Below are 17,817 nucleotides of genomic sequence, written 5' to 3' on the forward strand. Positions count from 1 at the left end.
TAATATTTTGCTAACCCGGTATTATACAACACTGAAATCAAATGGCGATTTTTTTATGGATTTAACAAACATTGAGGGAATCGAACGCCTTAAATGCAATTTACATTTATTTTGTACTCAACTCCGCAAAGGTAAAAAAAAATTGGAAATGTGACAGTGAAAAATTATTTGAATGAAAGCTTGTTGTCTCTTTTGTGCTTCATTATTTACGGTCAAGGTTCTTTTGAAAAGGGTTTGATGTGAACTGTCAGAAATTTATTTAATTGCATACATGTATGCTTTGTGACACGAATTGTGTGTCTTATTTGCACGCATGCAATTGAAATAGGAAGGGTTTTTTGCTTCTAATAGCAAATATGTTGTTTGTTTGTGAATTTTAATAATTTTATCACGTTGTGTAATTTTCGAGCTTAACAAATTTGTATACGTGGGTTGAAATGTGATACGGGGGGATTTTTGTGGTAGTGCACCAGTGATGTATCCAGGTTTTTAAATTTGGGGGTCCTCTGGACCCCTTTCGGAAAATTTGGGGGTCCATTGCAAAATTTTGGAGGTCCAGCTAATTAATATTTAAGAATCAATATTCTATTTATGGCCTCTTAATTGATGCTGCAGTACCCTTTCAGATTTCTAAATTGCACAAAAATAAAGTCTTATCCCTCCCCTCGAATATTTTCTGACAAATGATTAATAGGCTGGTAGCCAGGTTTTTAACCTCAGAAAAAGATCTGTTTCATCCTATTAATGAGTGAGCCAAAGGGCCTCTGCTGGCACGACTTCTGGGTGACCCCTTAAATGGTCTTAATGACCCTCGACTTGATATGGAGAGCCTCTCCAAAGGCTGCTTTAATTAAATTTCCTGTAATGTATAATGCCATGATCACATCACCATAGCCACAATAAGCTACATGTAAGTCGATAACATAAGCTTAAAAAATGATGATACTGAACTTTATTCAAGTGCAGTCCAGAAGTAAGCGTTCTACGCAGACACAATGTTTTTCGTGAACACATGGTTTAAAATTGGCGTGTATTTTTTTTTTGTTATTCAAACTCGTATTTAGCTGTGATGTTCATAATTTGTTCCACGAAACAATAGACACATGATAAAATGAATATTTAATTCCTGTGATTGAAGAGCGGTGTCAACTGGCCATTGTGAGTTTCGAAACGAACCAACAAAGTTTAAGTTTCTTTTCACGTTCACTTAATGAAACACAATGAAACTCTTTCGTCATCCCGTAGCTGACCCCTGATCATTATTTTCACCTCTTCTTATGTAGACGTAGAAAATTCTTCGCAATAAAAGCTTGTAGATCAAAGAGCTTCCCCACAAATTTGTCGAGCATAATAATTATTATTTTAGGAAAAAAAAGAAAGCAGTGCTACTGAGGAGTTTTCGTAACATCCCAAGTTTTTTGCGAACTTCAAATACCGAAAATGGCGCCACAGAGGTCATCATGAGATAACTGTAGTGAGGCTCTGATTACCAAAGCAAACATATGGTTCCAGGCTCTAAAACAAAATTAAAGATGATGGTAAAAGCAGACCAACAAGAAGTGCCTTCTGTTCAGTGATTTTCTTCACTGCCTTCACCATTCATTATTTTGAACAAACAATTTTTTGCACACATACATGTACCTAAAAGGAAATAAAACAGCCAGCACTGAAAGGTGCTTGTATCTTTGAACGAATTCGGCATTCTCTGTCACATAGGGTTTCGAATTCGATGTCATGCTTTGAACTTTCACTTTGTATGCCTCCAGCCAACCTGCGGTAATTGTACTCCATAAAACTAAACTAAGGAAAAAATCGATCCAGCAGATATCTTAAGGCTTTTGTTTTCAACTCTGAATGCATTCCAGTGAATCTTACAGTAAACCGGCCTCGTTGGTCAAAAAGACAATGCCAGTATCAAGACGCCTTGCAAGTTTCTTTCATTTCTTGCACACATGAAAACAGTTATTTTGAAATATTCGATCAAGTATTACAGATGGCCTAAATGGCCTTTTGTGAAATTGATTTCACCACAAATCACAGCCCCATTTGTTCAAGTCTTCCTTCACGATTTCATATTGATAATTTTAGCTATGCCTTCTGAATGGAAAATGGCCCAGTTTTATGTTTTAATCACAGGGAAATATTTATTCCCCTCATTACATGTATGTTGTTTTTTGATGCAGTGAGAAGAGAAAGTAATTTTCAAATGTCAGAAATACCATATTTACCCGTGTATAAGTCGATCCCATGTATAAGTCGAGCCCCCATTTTTGATGGCAAAAAAAGCAATTTCTTAATGTCTTTGCTAAATGTTCATGGGATATTAATCTTGCATTCTTCGATTTCTGGAACTGTGGATTCACAAAAAATTAAGGGCCCCAAGTGCTTAATAGTTTTGTGGTTCAGCGGTTGTTGTATGTGCGGGCATTTTGTCCTTGAATTTCGAAAAAGTTCTCAGAAAATCGAACATGTAAACCTCAAACTAACCTGTTTTGTTGTTCAAGGATAAAGGGCTTTAGGGGATAAGCACAACATCACAGAAGCAGGAGTCAATCTTTGAAAATAACTTCAAAAACGATGCGAAATGTGCAAGGTTTATTGGTTCTTGACTTATAATTTCTCACATGGCAAAAAAAACAAAACTCATAAACCAAACAATACAAAGTTTGCAAAAGCAATTAAATCATCCAGGTTTGTATAGAGAATAAAAAACAGTCATTATCAACCAGCATTTTTAGGCAACACGAGTGACGATCATGCTTGCACGCAAACACGAGGTATTGCGCCAGGTTACTAAGCCGCTGAAGGATCGCGTTTTATTTGAAGAAACAAGGATGTTTTTTAGAGCTTTCCACCCTTGGAAAACGAAAATTTCCAGGGTCTATTTCACATTTGTGCTTGTGAGTATCTTCAACATTTAAAGTAAAACAAATCCTTTTTCATTTCAACTGGAATTGCTTTTACATTCATTTTGAAGTCTTTCGTACACTGCGTTCGTTATGCCCAAATACCACATCATGATGTTAATTTTGAATAAATTTATTTACCTGGAACTTGGCTCGAAATCTTTGACCCAAGTATAAGTCGAGTGCGATTTTTGGAGCTTCTTTTGAGGCCATAAAAGGTCGACTTATACACAGGTAAATACGGTAATACATGAAGCAGAAGCAAATGCATTTCACTTGGAAACATGCATTGTAATTTTGTCAAACACTTCACTGTTGACACAGCTATTGTGTTGCGCTGAACCTAACAATAAAATGTAAACAATGGAAAGACAATGGGCCAATTCATACATACTAATTATCTTTGATGAAGGCACGTTTTTGATGCCCGTGTTACAAACGAAGGCGCATGTGTGCAATTTTCTTATGCTCGTTTCACACTCGTTTTTTTGGATGCTTATTTCTGGTCTGCACTGTAAAATTATTTAGCACCGGGGTACTAATTAGGGACAATCAGATCAACTCACATCAAATCATAAGTTGGTTTTTGAGGAGAGGAGAAAACTTGAGTACTGCAGAAAACCCTCTCGGAGCAGAGTAGAGAACCAACAACCTCAACCTACATATGACACCAAGTCTGGGAGTTAAGCCTGGGCCACGTTGGTGGGAGGCGAGTGCTCTCCTTGCCTACTGTAGAATACTAAAAAAATTACCTTTCTTCATGTCCTTCCCCTTCTTAAAAACCTTGCTAGTTTCTTCCTTGATAAGACCATCTCCTAACTGACACAGGGTGCAAACTGTTGCGCCAGGGATCGCAGATTCAATTATTTTTTGGAGGACACCTTTAAATGAAACAAAGCAAATAGAAATCATTATACTACATATACATGTAAATTGTAGTATGCATCCCACATACAGTGTAGGTTTGATAAGTCAATGTGCCTATACACATGTAGAGGATCACAGAACTTGCTAAGCTCTGGTGGCAGATTATCCAAAGAGTCTTTAATTTGGCATGTGATCATGTGACAAAAGAAGCACGGCAATAAAAACAAACATGTGAAAGATCGAAAATTTGGTTTTATCAACGGAGTTGATAATGTAAATTGGCCACCGTACAGAGATTCTAAAAGCTGACGTTTCGAGCGTTAGCCCCTCGTCTGTACGGTGGCCAATTTACATTATCAACTCTGTTGATAAAACCAAATTTTTCTATACTACTTCCCCACCGACGCAGCACCACAGTTTCTTTAGAAACTAACCCTTCATTCATGTGAAAGATCAGGCTTGCTTTGTTTTGTCCATGTTTATGGAAGACGGTTTAAGGCTCTCCATCCATTGGGCTTTCTCAAAACATCCACAAAAAGGAGACTCCCCATGGACGAAATTATGTGATACAGTGTGTACATCTGTACTAAGGTTTTCGCAAGTAGCTAAGCACAGCTGTACCCATTTGGAGGCAAAACAAGTCCTAGATAAAAGTAACGATGTTTTTTAAGCACACAATGATTATCACATATTACTTGATAAGAAGCATTTTATAAGCATCACTTGCTTGTACTGATATAATTTTTTTTTTTCGGAATTAAGAGTTCTCAGAGCTAGTTTGGCAAGAATGCAAATGAATTCTTAATAATAATAAAATAATTGAATTTTTTACATATCTTTATGTTTTTAAATTTATTTATTATATACAATTTTATGGCTGCATTTTGTTTAGAATTGATCATTGTACAGCCGGTTGGAAGGAAGATTGCTATAAACACAGTTTGTGCATAATGTGGTCAATAATATTAATGTAAATTCACTTCATTAAAAGTTTATGATGTGGAATTGGCTTAAACTTTGATTCATATTAATATCTTGCTTGACAAGTCAGCACTAACCAAACATTCACTAATGAAGATTCTCACAGCTAAATTATTGGCCGAAATTCTTTTCAACTAGCATGTCTTTTGTAAAATAATTACTACAATTTGCATGAACCTTGGCGTTTACAATTAACTGAAATTATTAATATACTAAGATGGAAAGTACCAGTAAGAAATATTACATCATTATCATAACAATGGTATAACTATCTAACAAAACCCAAGCGTACAACTTTGATGGAAAGGTTTAGAATGCGAAAGCCCCATTATCTCAATTGAAAATTAAGTCGCTTGGAAGTACAAAAGTACGTGTTGTTGGTATAGATGTGTTTCTTGGCGATTAGTGTTGTTTTAATTTCTGAATACCAATTAAACGTTCCACCAACTGAAGGTATAATTTGAGTTCAATAGGCACAGCAATTGGCTGAACGAAAAATGAAATTGAGTCTTATTAAACTGATACGAAGGGAAGTCTTCGTAAATAACCTGTAATAACAATAAAACCCATCTTCTTGAAGGAAAGGAACATTCAGAATTCTTGACTCTTAAAAGGCAAGATTTAAGTGAAACTTATATCGCATTGGTTTGTTTCACAGCTGAAATGATACCTATAAGCTTATCCAGACTTTATAGTTCAGCGACAAATCTTTACTTACGGTTTGCCATATCTCCAGCCATCTTGTATTTCGTAACAACGAGATCTTCAGTAATTGTAGGATCCTCTTCTTCACTTGAATCGCCTCCTTTATCTGCCATTTTGGCACAGAGTTTGCGACCAGATGAAGGAAATTCGAATATTCCGTCCAAGTCCAAGATGTCCAATTGCACGTGCGTTGTGTGAAAAAAAATGATACCCACAATGCCATGTAAAAAGCGCGGGTATTTCTTACAGTACCCTAGAGAGGAAGAAATACAACACAAGTGCAGGGAGGTGGTAATGGCTCACACAACATTATTTATGAATTTGACTTGCCCTACCCCAGGGAGATAAACACTTCGGTAGATGTAAAACCGGAAATAGACTATAAAATTTTTGCAAAGCAGTTTCAGGTTTATCCAAATGTGGCCAAACTTTCTCCAAAGAACTAAGACACTAGGCAATTAATAAAATGTGGTGTTTTCCGTGCCTCATTCTAAAACGGAGTGGGGACCGGACAGGCTATGTTTTCTTTACTGACGCCTGGTTACTTTATTAATTCACAATCTTGTGAAAGCAGGAAAATATCCATAGCGATTTCTGAATATCGATTTTTTGGCCGACGAAGGATTCATCTGCAGGAAAAACTATGATCAAGGCTGTGATTTTAATTGGTGGTCCAATGAAAGGTAAAATCTTTCTTCCAGAATGTTGCTCGCATAATTTCAATTCAACCATTCGTTGCCGCCTACTACAGCTGGTAGTAAACGTTTCAATTGCAGAACGTGTTACGTAAGGCTGAACTTTTTCTTCCTTCGCGATTGCAGGGACGAGGTTCCGACCTCTCTCGCTGGAACTGCCTAAACCTTTGTTTCCCATCGGGGGATTTCCAGTGGTATATCATCATATTGAAGCTTGCAAGAAGGTACTTAAGACTTGTAAATTGAAATCCGTAATGTTTTTTGTGTTATCACAGGACGTCCACGTCACATTCAACTCTTCAAATCAATTCAAATTTCATGGGTACATGTAAAACTGAAATAATTTGTGAAAGAAAACAGTAGAACTTTGGGTGGCATTGCCTCATGTTTATTAAAGTGTGTTTATAAATTTTTGATTAATTTCGGCACACATTATTTTGGTCTTTACTATTCTAGGAGGCTTTAGCAAACAATTTTCTCCAAACGTACAACACAGTGAGATTTCTCAGGGTTAGATTTAATGCAGTATATGAAAGGTTATTGCTTTACAATCTTCATACAAATACTTTGCCATATTTAGTTTCATGTTTTGGTTATGGCAAGATAACGTTTTCAAACCCATTGCAAGGCTGTTGCCTAACAGGAGCCCGGTAGCCTGAGGCTCCCAAAGACTAGCTCCGGTCGCCTTACATTTTCACAGCAACACCTTTCACTTCATATGTTGGACTCCTAAGTTCTCAGCGTTTAGCTCTGAGGGCCCCTTTAAAATTTTCTTAGGCAGCAGCCTTGCATTGATTCTTGAACCAGTACCCCAATTGATGAGTAAATTCATCTGGCATTAGACAGAGTAGAATCCATTATGTCTCACTCATAGGAGTCATGATCAGTGGGTTAAAGAGGACAAAGTTTTTTTAGTGGATGTAGAGGTTGTATCACGAGGATGCAGGGTTGGAGAAGTTTTCTTAGCATGTAGTTGGCAGTTTTAGGTGTGTGAGTAAGCAAGACAAGCTAGCTGCCAGTGGCAGCGAGAATATTCCCCAAGCAGGTTTTGAACCGGTCAGTGTAAAACGCAGACTGCAGACTGCAGACCGGGGGGAAAATGCAGACTGAGGTTGAAAGCCCAAATCCATTAGAAATGCTAACAGTTAAGCCTAAATAATGTTTTAGGCCTAATAATTAGGCCTATAAGGTTAGCATTTCTAAGGGGTTTGGGCTTTTTCAACAGTTCCGTTATAACCTCAGTCTGCATTTTACCCCTGGTCTGCAGTCTGCAGTCTGCAGTCTGTAGTCTGCGTTTTACACTGACTGGATTTTGAACACATTGCTTACATGTAAGAAGACTAGTTTGTCAGTGAAAGTGATTTTGTATGTCTTTGGTGCCACAAGTGTAATATTGATTAAATTTCACTTTGTTTTAGATGTAGGACCACCATATTTTCTCATTTTGCGTGTGCAATACATGTAGCGCAAATCACATACAGTATGATTCTTGTGATTTCAGATTCCAGACCTCAAGGAAATTATCTTGATTGGATTTTACCAGTCAAGTGAAAGTCTGTCTAAGTTCATTGCAGATGCACAACAAGAATTTAACATTCCTATCAGGTACAGTGATTTATAATAATGATTTTCTCTTTTCCTTATTTTTTAACTACATTGAAATTATTATTATCATCATCATCATTATTATTACTAATATTATAAACAAATCATATTAATAATAATTTATTATTGTTACTATTATTATACATGTATTATTATTATTGACAACATCATTAGTGTTCTCATGGGAGATTTACATGCAGCTGATGGTGATAATGGCAGGTACAAAACACAGGTCACAGGTCCGGGTCACAAGTCATTGTTTATATCAATACAGAAAGTATCCTACAGCATAAATATCCAGTAAAGGAAGCAAACCTTAGGCCTAATTCTGCCTAGACAAAAGTTTTTACAGGTACAGTAGGCCTAATGTTACTGTAGCATTTGTAAACAGTTAGGGACTTGCTTCTGTATTGGTACGGTGTAAAACAATTATTAATGTACCTGCCCACAGTGATAGCCATAGTCTAAATCATAAAATTACATACTGGTAATTTTTTTTTTGATAATTTATTTGTTTGCAGATATTTACAGGAGTTCCAGCCACTAGGTACAGCTGGTGGCTTATACCACTTTAGAGATCAGATATCCATGGGCAATCCTGAAGCATTTGTTGTCCTAAATGCTGATATCATGGGTGATTATCCTCTGCGAGAATTTGTTGAATTTCACAAGGAACATTTAGGAGAGCATTCAATTTTGGCCACAGAGGTAAAAATATTGTCAATCTAATCAATGATCTATTAATTTTGATACTTTTCAAACAAAGACATTTCTGGACCAGTAAAACTGATACATACACTGGACATCTCATCTAATTCCAGAATTTGTGTCTACTTTTCAAAGAGATGATTCTCCTATGTTTTTATCGTTATGAGTGAATATAAACAATGACTGTGTTTTTGGTACCAAGCAATGAGAAACGTGAACAGCTACATGGAGAAAGTCAGTTGAAACAGTACACAAGTAAAACAAAATTTTAAAAAGCAATGATTTTCCACTTAAGTTGGATGGGCTGCAGCACTTGTTTTAGAGATGGGTCATTATTTATGGCATCAAGGATCAGTAACTGCAACAGGGAGATGATCTGTCACATTGTGATGACCCCATTTCTAATTCGCCATATAAAGTACCTAACTTTTTTTTTTTGCATAAAACTCACCCCCCACCATGTTCACACCCTTATTTGTTTATCTGAGCAAGTTTCAATCGAGTGTCGTAAAAACAAAATCAAAGTAGTTACTTTATCCAATTGAAAAGGATGGTGGCAATCCAGTAAACCAATCAAAACTTAAAGTACCAGTAATTACATGTACCGGTACATGCTAGCTGTAATTGGTTTTGTTTTCACTTCTGATTGGTTGAACTTTGAACCAATCACTGAGTGAAGTAATGCAAAACCAAAGCAATTCACTAATTACATGTACCTTCAACACTCAATTGAAAACTGCTCTATTGATTTTGATGTACCTTCATTAAAATTAATTAACTTAATGTTGTATTCGTTTCTTTTCTGTTAGGCTAATAGAAGACAAGCTCACAACTTTGGCTCTTTGGTGGAAGACATTAACACTCATAAGGTTGGTGCAAATAGATATGGTAGGGTGCTGCAATCTTGGACAGAATTCTGGGGACACATTTGCACTTGTGACTCTTTACATGCATATGAGGCAAACAGTCGCATGAGATTCACACTTACTCGTGCCCAGCTCTTCCAAACATTCACCAATGGTTTTTTCAACATTGTCTTGGATTGGGGAGGGAGGAACTGCACTGGAGTTTTAGAGTAATAATTTCATGTATTACATGTATGCTACTGCTCAAGGAAGTAATTCTGAAATCAGTGATAGTAACTACTTTTGCATGACAGTCATAAGGAACTTTGTCCATGATTATAGGGTGTCTTGAAGAGTACCCGGTATTGACAGAAATACAATACAGATTTGCATCTGTAATACAATAATGAATGAGATCACAATGGCAATCTTTTTCTAAAACTATGATGCACACTACCCAGGGACTGGAATACCACTTTGAGAAACAGCAGAACACTTTGAACAGCAGAGCAAAGCTGGAAAGTACTCTTATGAAATTTCCAGAAATAGCCATTAAGAAAAGTGTTCTTGAGAAAAGTGTTCTTGGTTATTGGAGTAAGATGTATTTAGTTTTAGTATACGTAAAGCTGCAAATACAGTGCAAGTCAAGGTACTGTAAGTAGGCATAAGTGTTCACTATTAAAGGGTATTTTCAAAGTTGGTAATGAAAAAGACAGCTGTCACGTTGAAAAAGGTTGATTTTTTGCTTCAAGCAGGAAATTAGGAGATGCATTTTATAAGTACCAGGAGACTCTTAATACAGGTATTTGACATACCTGTAATAATCATTGTACTCATAATGTTGCTAATTCATTAACTTACCATTCCTTTTCTCCTCTGTAGGTGTTACATTATGTAGAAAAGCCAGAAACGTTTGTTAGTGAAGTCATCAACTGCGGTATTTACATCTTCTCACCAACCGCTTTGTTCAAACTCATGGGTGAAATTCTTCAGGAAAATTATCACAAGATGAGGTACAACTACATTGTAACAATAGCAAAAATTGTGCTGAGAAAAGTGGTTACAAGTTCACACATTTTATGAAAAGGGCTGGAGAAGGAGAATATGCTGAAATAATTTTTGTTTGTCCACTCTTTTGAATGTTTGATTTCAGTGAGGAACCGTTTAATACGAATGCTGAGTCCATTAGAATGGGTGAGGATGTTCTTGCCAATTTAGCCAGCTTAGGGACACTTAACGCATTCAAAACAAGGAACTTTTGGACAAGTATCAAGAGTGCTGGGTATGAGAATTATTCATGTTTTTTTTTTTTTTTGCAAAGCCGTCCCTGCTCATTGTACTGATTTGTTACACTGTGACAATAAAATTCAATATACACAAGCTGAGTTGGGTCATTTCTTGCTGTTGACAATCCATCGTACAGGATGTCAGAACAAAAACTATGAATAACGCCAACATATATACACTCTTATGCCTTCCGGTTGCAAGCTAAAATACATTAATTTTGCATGCTTCATATCTAAAATCACTGCCGAAAATACAGTTGTAACTTCCAGACTTCGGCATATTACTGTAGGTAGGTTGTCTTAACCAAAATTTGATCTGACTCAGTTTTTGTATATTTGACAACCCTCTGATTTGCCAGATTGCATGAGGTCCAGTTTTGTTTGGTTATTTATTAAATAAGTGCTATTATGAAAGTCCCAAGTTTTAGATATTACAATGTATATGCACAAGTGCCCTTCTAATAGTTCTTGGGGGAAGCAAATGTATTCAAATCAGAATAAAAAGCGTTTTTTTTGTTCATGGAAAACTGGCATACAGTACCAATTCAAGGGAAAAATCTCTGAGCAGAGTGGAAAGAAACTAAATGCTGATTCTGAGATACAAATGTATGACATTACAGATTGCAGTATCAAATGAAGGCCACATTGTTCAAGTAAGATTGTTCTCAGAACTGTGCGAAAACCTGCTCCACAGTGAAGATAAAAAAAAAGTTACAGGTTTCTATTTTTTGTTTCCTGACAGGTCTGCAATTTATGCAAATAGAAATGTCCTTTCACTGTATAACAAGACACATCCTGAACTTCTTGCACAAAATGGAGTGAACCAGCCTCATATAATAGGTAAACTTGGGAAAACATATTCTGCACATGTATGTAGAATCGAGATACACTTATTATCTGTTTTGGTACAGACTGAGAATTAGTGATTTAAATTAATGACGTGCTATAGTTCATAAAGGTGCAAGTATTGACTTTAGAAGATTATTATGTAATAATTATTCTAAAATTGTTCGAGATCGCAAACTATTCCAAAACTTGAGACATTTTAAACGTTCAAGAACCGACTTTCAACTACATTCTAAGTTTGAATTTTTGTACTTATCAAGTAGATAATAATTATTTTAGACATTTTAGAACCCTCTTTCAACCATATTCGCAGTTGAAACTGTAGACATTTTAGACGTTTTAGAAGCCTAAATAGTACATTTAGTCTAATTTCTTAATTGAGTAATGATTTTAGATAACATAAACATGTAGAACACTTTTTGCTATTGAGCTCTAGAGTTTAAAGAAATTAAGCCCTAACTTGTTTGTTACTGGTAAAATAAAATACTTCTAAAAATTATGGAGGGTAACTGTTGAATAATTATATAATCTATCTTCTAATATCAATATCACCTTTCTCCTATGGTGGTGCTGCGTTGGTGGGGATGAAGTGCAATGTGAAAGTTTAGTTTTAGCAAATCAGTTAATTACATCATGTAAGGTAAATTAGCCACTGTAAGAAAGATGTGCAAGCTGTTGCAAGCATTAGACCTTTGTCGACCAGGCTGAAAACTGAGCAATTAAAACCCCAACTGAAGGATTACAGGTAACTGGTTGCCATGGTAATCACAAAGTATGGTAGAGTAGAATATTTGAGATACTCAAAGTTATAACACTCTGCGAGTTTATCAGGGGGTAGGTGCTGGTAGCAAGAGAGGAAGCAGCACTCTCCTCAGCTGCAAGGAGGTCACCATGGAAACCGAGCCACAGTCCCTCTCCCAATCTCAACACATCTCTGAGCAAAACCAGTGTGTGGAATTTATACTTACCACAAAATATGAGAGGGAGGGAGGGAGGGAGGGAAAAAATTAGCAAGCAAGCAAAAAAGCAAATCAAGCCAAAGCACATGGCAATGCCCCTGCAAAGCTCCCTGGATTCCCCCCCTCCCAAATATCCTAGGCAAACCGCTGCATTGGCTGGTTTTAACTTTGCCTAAATTATACAATGTATTTAAATAACGTCATTCAAATTTAGCCATTGGTGCATGTGATTTGAACCTGGTGCAACTGTATGCAAATCCAGTGGGGAAACCATTAGTAAGACTACATTATGCTGTAGCCTTCCAACATTACAGACTGTGAAAACTATAAAATTAATATTAATGATAAAGTCAGTCATAGCCTTCCAATATATTTTTTTTGCTTCAAGCATACATGTAGCCCTTCAGACGATTCATGATGTTTAAAGGGGACATAGTTATGTGTAGTTTTTTTGTGGACCTGGTTGTTTTCAACCCATTAACTCCTAAAGCCCCCCAATCAGCCAGTAAAATAATTGGCTGGCGCTAGCCAGAGTAAAATCTATAAGTCTTAATCTCAAATGGGTTCCAGGGAATAAACAATAATAATTTTATTATGTGGATGTTCATGTTTTAGGAGATGTATACATTCACCCAAGTGCAGTAGTTCATCCCACGGCAGTGGTAAGAAGTAGTGATTTAATTAATTTTTTAAGAAAATGAGGACTCTACTTAAAGTTCACATTGAAGGTCACTGACATATTTATGTGTACTTCATTAATTTTGTTTGATTTTTAGCTTGGTCCCAATGTGTCTGTAGGAAGCAATGTACTCATTGGCCCAGGTGCAAGAGTTAGGGAGACCATTCTTCTTGATGGAGCGGAACTTAAGGTGAATGACTTTTAAGTAACTTGGACTTAACATTTAAGTATTAAAGTGGTAGGTAGGTAAAGACTGAAGTTAGCATTTAAAGTGGACTGGAGTAAATGCTGCTCAATCTGGTCCAGTTGAAAGTACCCTCACGATTTATACACATTAATAGCAATGGCTATAGTTTACTTATTTTACAAATACTGTTAACCCATTGACACCTGAACTGTCCCCAATTGACCAGTAAAATCGTCTGGCATTAGACAGAGTAAAACCTATTACGTCCCTTTCCCAGGAGTTAATGGGTTAAAATCGTCTGGCATTGGACAGAGTAAAACCTATTAAGTCCCTTTCCCAGGAGTTAATGGGTTAAAATCGTCTGGCATTGGACAGAGTAAAACCTATTAAGTCCCTTTCCCAGGAGTTAATGGGTTAAAATCGTCTGGCATTGGACAGAGTAAAACCTATTAAGTCCCTTTCCCAGGAGTTAATGGGTTAAAATCGTCTGGCATTTAACAGAGTAACATCTATGAAGTCTCACTCCCAGGAGTCAATGGGTTATTAATTTAATATGACAATAATGAAAATAACAACTTTATTCATTCAATTCAATGAAAGGGAAGATTACCAGTCCAGAGGTTATCCCTGTCAAAGGTACAGTATATGCCCACAGCCGGGTGTAGTTGACTGAGAGTCGATTTTGATGAGGGAGGAAGACTGGAGTACCTGGAGAAAAACCCTCAGAGTCAGATAGAGATTGAATGAAATGACCTCATGGCCAAGGCCTGGGTTGAACCCGGATTGCAGAGGTTGGACATGCAGTTGATAACAGCAGGGAGTAAGCCACCCTGACTCCACAGTACATTGTATGTCACAGATACCCCCTTTGTATTTAAGTGTCTGAAACACTAGAGCAAACTGGTAGCCAAAGTCTTATTTGGAGTAACAAAAGTTTAAGCAAGGACAAGAACAATGTTCATGATGCTTACCTTTCAGGCAACCGGGATAAAAAAGCGCCAGCCTGAAACTTTGTTCCTAACAGCCCCTTAGTGGTACCTAATATGTAAACTTACGGGTAACATGTACGTTCTCTTTTGTTTTACAGGATCATTGCTGCATCCTGTATAGTATCATCGGTTGGAATTGCTCCATTGGGGTGTGGTCGAGAGTGGAGGGAAGCCGCTGTGATCCAAACCCTAATGAAGAATTTGCTAAGCCAGATGGAGAATCACTATTTGGGAACAATGGAAAACTGACACCATCAATTACTATACTAGGTAAGAAAGGCAATATTCATAGCAAGGTATGAAGAGCCATCTGCGAAACAGCGCGCACTTCACATACTTACAGGCTCAGGTTTCCCCCCCCCCCCCCCCCCCAAAATGAGAAATTAGCTGCTAAATAGCAACCTAGCATAAATTGGTTGACCGAATCAATCCAAGAACGTTCACAAGTTTCTTGTCAAATAAAGAAATAAAACAACTAGAAAATGCATGGGACACAACTTTTTTTCCCTTCTTCCTCATTGTCATGTACTGTATAATCAAAATTTTGGCATATAATTCCGAAAGATTTTCGTTCCATTTGATTCCTTTCACTTAATTTTTTGAAATGCTTGGCCAATTGGAAAAAAAAAACACGATTTTTTTTTAGCTATCAAGCTACTTCACAGGCACCCAACTTTTAATGATCTGAAAGAAATATGATTAAAAACACCAAATGGCAGGAGACAACCAGTTGACTATTTTCAAAAGGTGGTAGAGTTAAATCTGGGACAACCGGAAACAAACCCAACGCCCTAACCACTGGACCATGCTGCCTGCCAAAAGGGACCCTTGTTTGTGTGAGCATGCATGAACAACTTTAAGGTAGTTTTTTTTCCTTTTCCAGGTCGCAATGTCACAATTCCTGGAGAGCTTATAGTCCTTAATTCAATCGTTCTACCTCACAAAGACCTTAATCAGAGTTACAAAAACGAAATAATATTATAACCACAAAGTGGAAAGTAACCAGTATGTAGATCATTTTAATTGAAGGCATTTATAATCAGGGGCACCCAACGAGAATATAGTTCAAAACCACTTAAACATAGCATTGTTAAACGTATTTTAGTATTTAAACGGTAGATATAGGCATATTTTATCCCCTAAAAATTTTTCATCTGTTCGGATTTCCTAGCTGAAAGTCTAGTGATCCGAAATTTATAGGGATCAAAGCTTACCTTTTCTAAAATTTCACCCAGAAAAAAGGCTCCCGAAAATTCTAGGTGACATTTTTAGGATAAAAATCCGTAAAAAAAGGGCAATTATACCATTTTTCAGATGTTCGAAAATCCTAATAGAGGCAGGCACCAAGAAATTTTACAGCAAATGTTCCTAAAATTCTAGATCTCAAATCGTCTTCCGAACAGATGTTTTCCGAAAATTGACGTTGGGTGCCCCTGTTTAATAATTTAAAAGCAGTTTTCAAAGTGATGTTATCTGCCAAACAGATGAGCAGAGACTTTTGTGCTTTCCATCCCAGGTCATAGCTTTCCATTATTGTAACCCTATGCAATAGACTCTTCATCTAGTCGGTATCTTCCGTTATGGACAAAGGTAAACATGATGAAATTTTATAGGTTGAATTAATAAAAATATTTAAGGCCCATAGTCAATTTAATGTGGTTGGTGATAACTAGTCATATACATTTGCAGCGAGAAAATTGTTTATTTTACATCTCTGTGCAGATTGCGGTTTTTAACTTCCGGGGTCTTATTGAAAAGAGCTAACTTTCGAAATATTCTTGTGGGAGGGGAACCATAGCAAACTATAGGCCCCGTCTCACAACCGTTGTTTACAAAGTTCTGTGGGACGTTAGCGAGCCCATCATACACTGCAGGGGAATCTTTGCTGACGTCAATCTTTACATTTTAACATACGAGTTTGCTCATTTAAGGCATTTTGCTAATTACCAATTGACTTGTGTGCAAAAGGTTAAAGAGCATATTAAACTTGATAACGAGCCAATTATTAGCCATCAAAAACTGACAAATTCTTGGGTGGGAAAGCCCTAGTAAGCCGCATACATTCTTTACAAAATTTCGAATTTTCAAAGCATCATTGCGAGGGATTATTTGGTATAGCGGGTTCAATTTTTCAGAGATGGCTCATCAAGTTATCCAATGCAGTTTCAATATTTGGTACTTTATTCTCGGCTGATTATTTAGAAAATGATAGCTTTGTGCTAACGCGGCAAAAATGTTAACAAAAATTCCCCCAATATACACAGAAAGTAGAACATGGAAATTCCCAGTGTTGTGGTCTCCCTGAGGGGTTCTTTTGCATTGTCTAAATGACCGGTAGTTATTCTGTAGCCTCTTCTACAGGTGTTTTTACAGGATTGGGGAGGAGAGACGACTCGCCACAAAAACGCCAGCAGGGAAGGCTAGAAACCTGCCGGGATTTTTTTTCCTTGCAAAAATACGAACTTTGGGGTAGACTTTCATATACCGGACCACAATGGTGGAAGACAAAAGAACCATTGTTATTCTAATTAGGCCTTGTTGATTAGGTATTGTTATGTTCGCTTTGTCCTTTAGTTTTATGTACGTTAATTATTCCGGATCCGGTATATGAAAGACAAGCCAAAACCTGACTTACGAACGGTCACCTAGATACAGGGTAATTTTTATTCTTTCTTAGTCAGTGGCCATTTTTGTAAACGTTGCCAACTTGTGTAGATGCCCATAATTCCTTGTTCGTAATCGGCCTACGGTTGAGGCAGGTACGTTGTTGGTACATTATATGTCTCCGGACACCACTATATAGTACCTAATGAGGCAGCAATTCCCGACGCTGAAAGAAATAACCGTGGCCGCCGATGCGAGAAATAGGGGCAAGAAAAGTGGACCTGGAAACTGTTGGAAACTTAAGCGAAGAAGTTATTGTGCAAGGCAGAAAATCTTACTCTCTCTGAAAAAATAAATCTTATTTGTGAAAAATTAGCTCTTGATATTGGGAAGTTGAGAAATCGATTGTGGAAAATTGGTTATTGCAAATGTTTAGCCCCATATCATATATTGGTCTCCTTTCGATTCTGTTTGTCAAAGAATGTGAAAAGAAAACTTTAAGACATTTGTTACCAAATAGTCTGAAAGAAATAAAGATTAAAGGAAAATGTTCACATGAGTTTGTATTTGCTCTCTCTTGTAGTTAACACCCATCGTAAAGTGTCCACATTTGCACAAACTTTCATATTTTGTCCATGTGAACAAAGCTGACGGCCTCCAATTGACCACAACTGTACATGTTCTGCAGGGAAAGTCTCTGGCGAGAGGAAGAGAGAATGAACTATGCAGACAGTATAATGATATCAAGTAAAGCTATGATCCTCGCACTTATGGACGCAATTTTAGCAATTGCGTAAAGAAGCCTGAAAAATTCAGGATTTCAACGGGGTTTGAACCCGTGACCTCGCGATACCGGTGCGACGCTCTGACCAACTGAGCTTTGAAGCCACTGCATGACGTTAGAACCCACAAATGACCAGCTCCCGAAGTTAGTGGCTTCCTAGCTCAGTTGATT

The 17,817-nt window shown here is 37.1% G+C and overlaps 2 protein-coding genes across 2 annotated transcripts in view; one reads left to right on the forward strand and one right to left on the reverse strand.

The window, feature by feature from the left end:
• Window positions 1-5,655, reverse strand: part of LOC138049565 (proliferation-associated protein 2G4-like) — a 29,249-nt gene extending 23,594 nt beyond the window's left edge. The window contains exons 1-2 of the mRNA XM_068895904.1: window positions 5,473-5,655; window positions 3,659-3,787 (exon numbers count right to left, since the gene is read on the reverse strand). Of these exons, the coding sequence (XP_068752005.1) occupies window positions 3,659-3,787; window positions 5,473-5,572 (229 nt within the window). The 5' untranslated portion in view covers window positions 5,573-5,655. The remainder of the gene's footprint in view (window positions 1-3,658; window positions 3,788-5,472) is intronic.
• Window positions 5,656-5,976: 321 nt separating this feature from the next.
• Window positions 5,977-17,414, forward strand: LOC138049564 (mannose-1-phosphate guanyltransferase alpha-A-like). Its single transcript, XM_068895903.1, has 12 exons — window positions 5,977-6,142; window positions 6,281-6,378; window positions 7,656-7,759; window positions 8,281-8,467; window positions 9,277-9,336; window positions 10,195-10,325; window positions 10,466-10,594; window positions 11,341-11,438; window positions 13,019-13,065; window positions 13,180-13,272; window positions 14,357-14,528; window positions 15,142-17,414. The coding sequence occupies exons 1-12, from the start codon at window positions 6,103-6,105 to the stop codon at window positions 15,240-15,242; spliced, it is 1,260 nt and encodes a 419-aa protein (XP_068752004.1). The 5' UTR covers window positions 5,977-6,102; the 3' UTR covers window positions 15,243-17,414.
• The last annotated feature ends 403 nt before the right edge of the window (window positions 17,415-17,817 follow it).

Source organism: Montipora capricornis, chromosome 5 (assembly GCF_036669925.1).
Source record: "Montipora capricornis isolate CH-2021 chromosome 5, ASM3666992v2, whole genome shotgun sequence".
Lineage (NCBI taxonomy): Eukaryota > Metazoa > Cnidaria > Anthozoa > Scleractinia > Acroporidae > Montipora > Montipora capricornis.

Coding starts and splice junctions, on each gene's coding strand:
- LOC138049564 (XM_068895903.1), top strand. CDS start 6,103: ATGATCAAGGCTGTGATTTTAATTGGTGGTCCAATGAAAG. Junction 7,760..8,280: donor GAATTTAACATTCCTATCAG/GTACAGTGATTT, acceptor ATTTGTTTGCAG/ATATTTACAGGAGTTCCAGC. Junction 11,439..13,018: donor GAACCAGCCTCATATAATAG/GTAAACTTGGGA, acceptor TTCATGTTTTAG/GAGATGTATACATTCACCCA.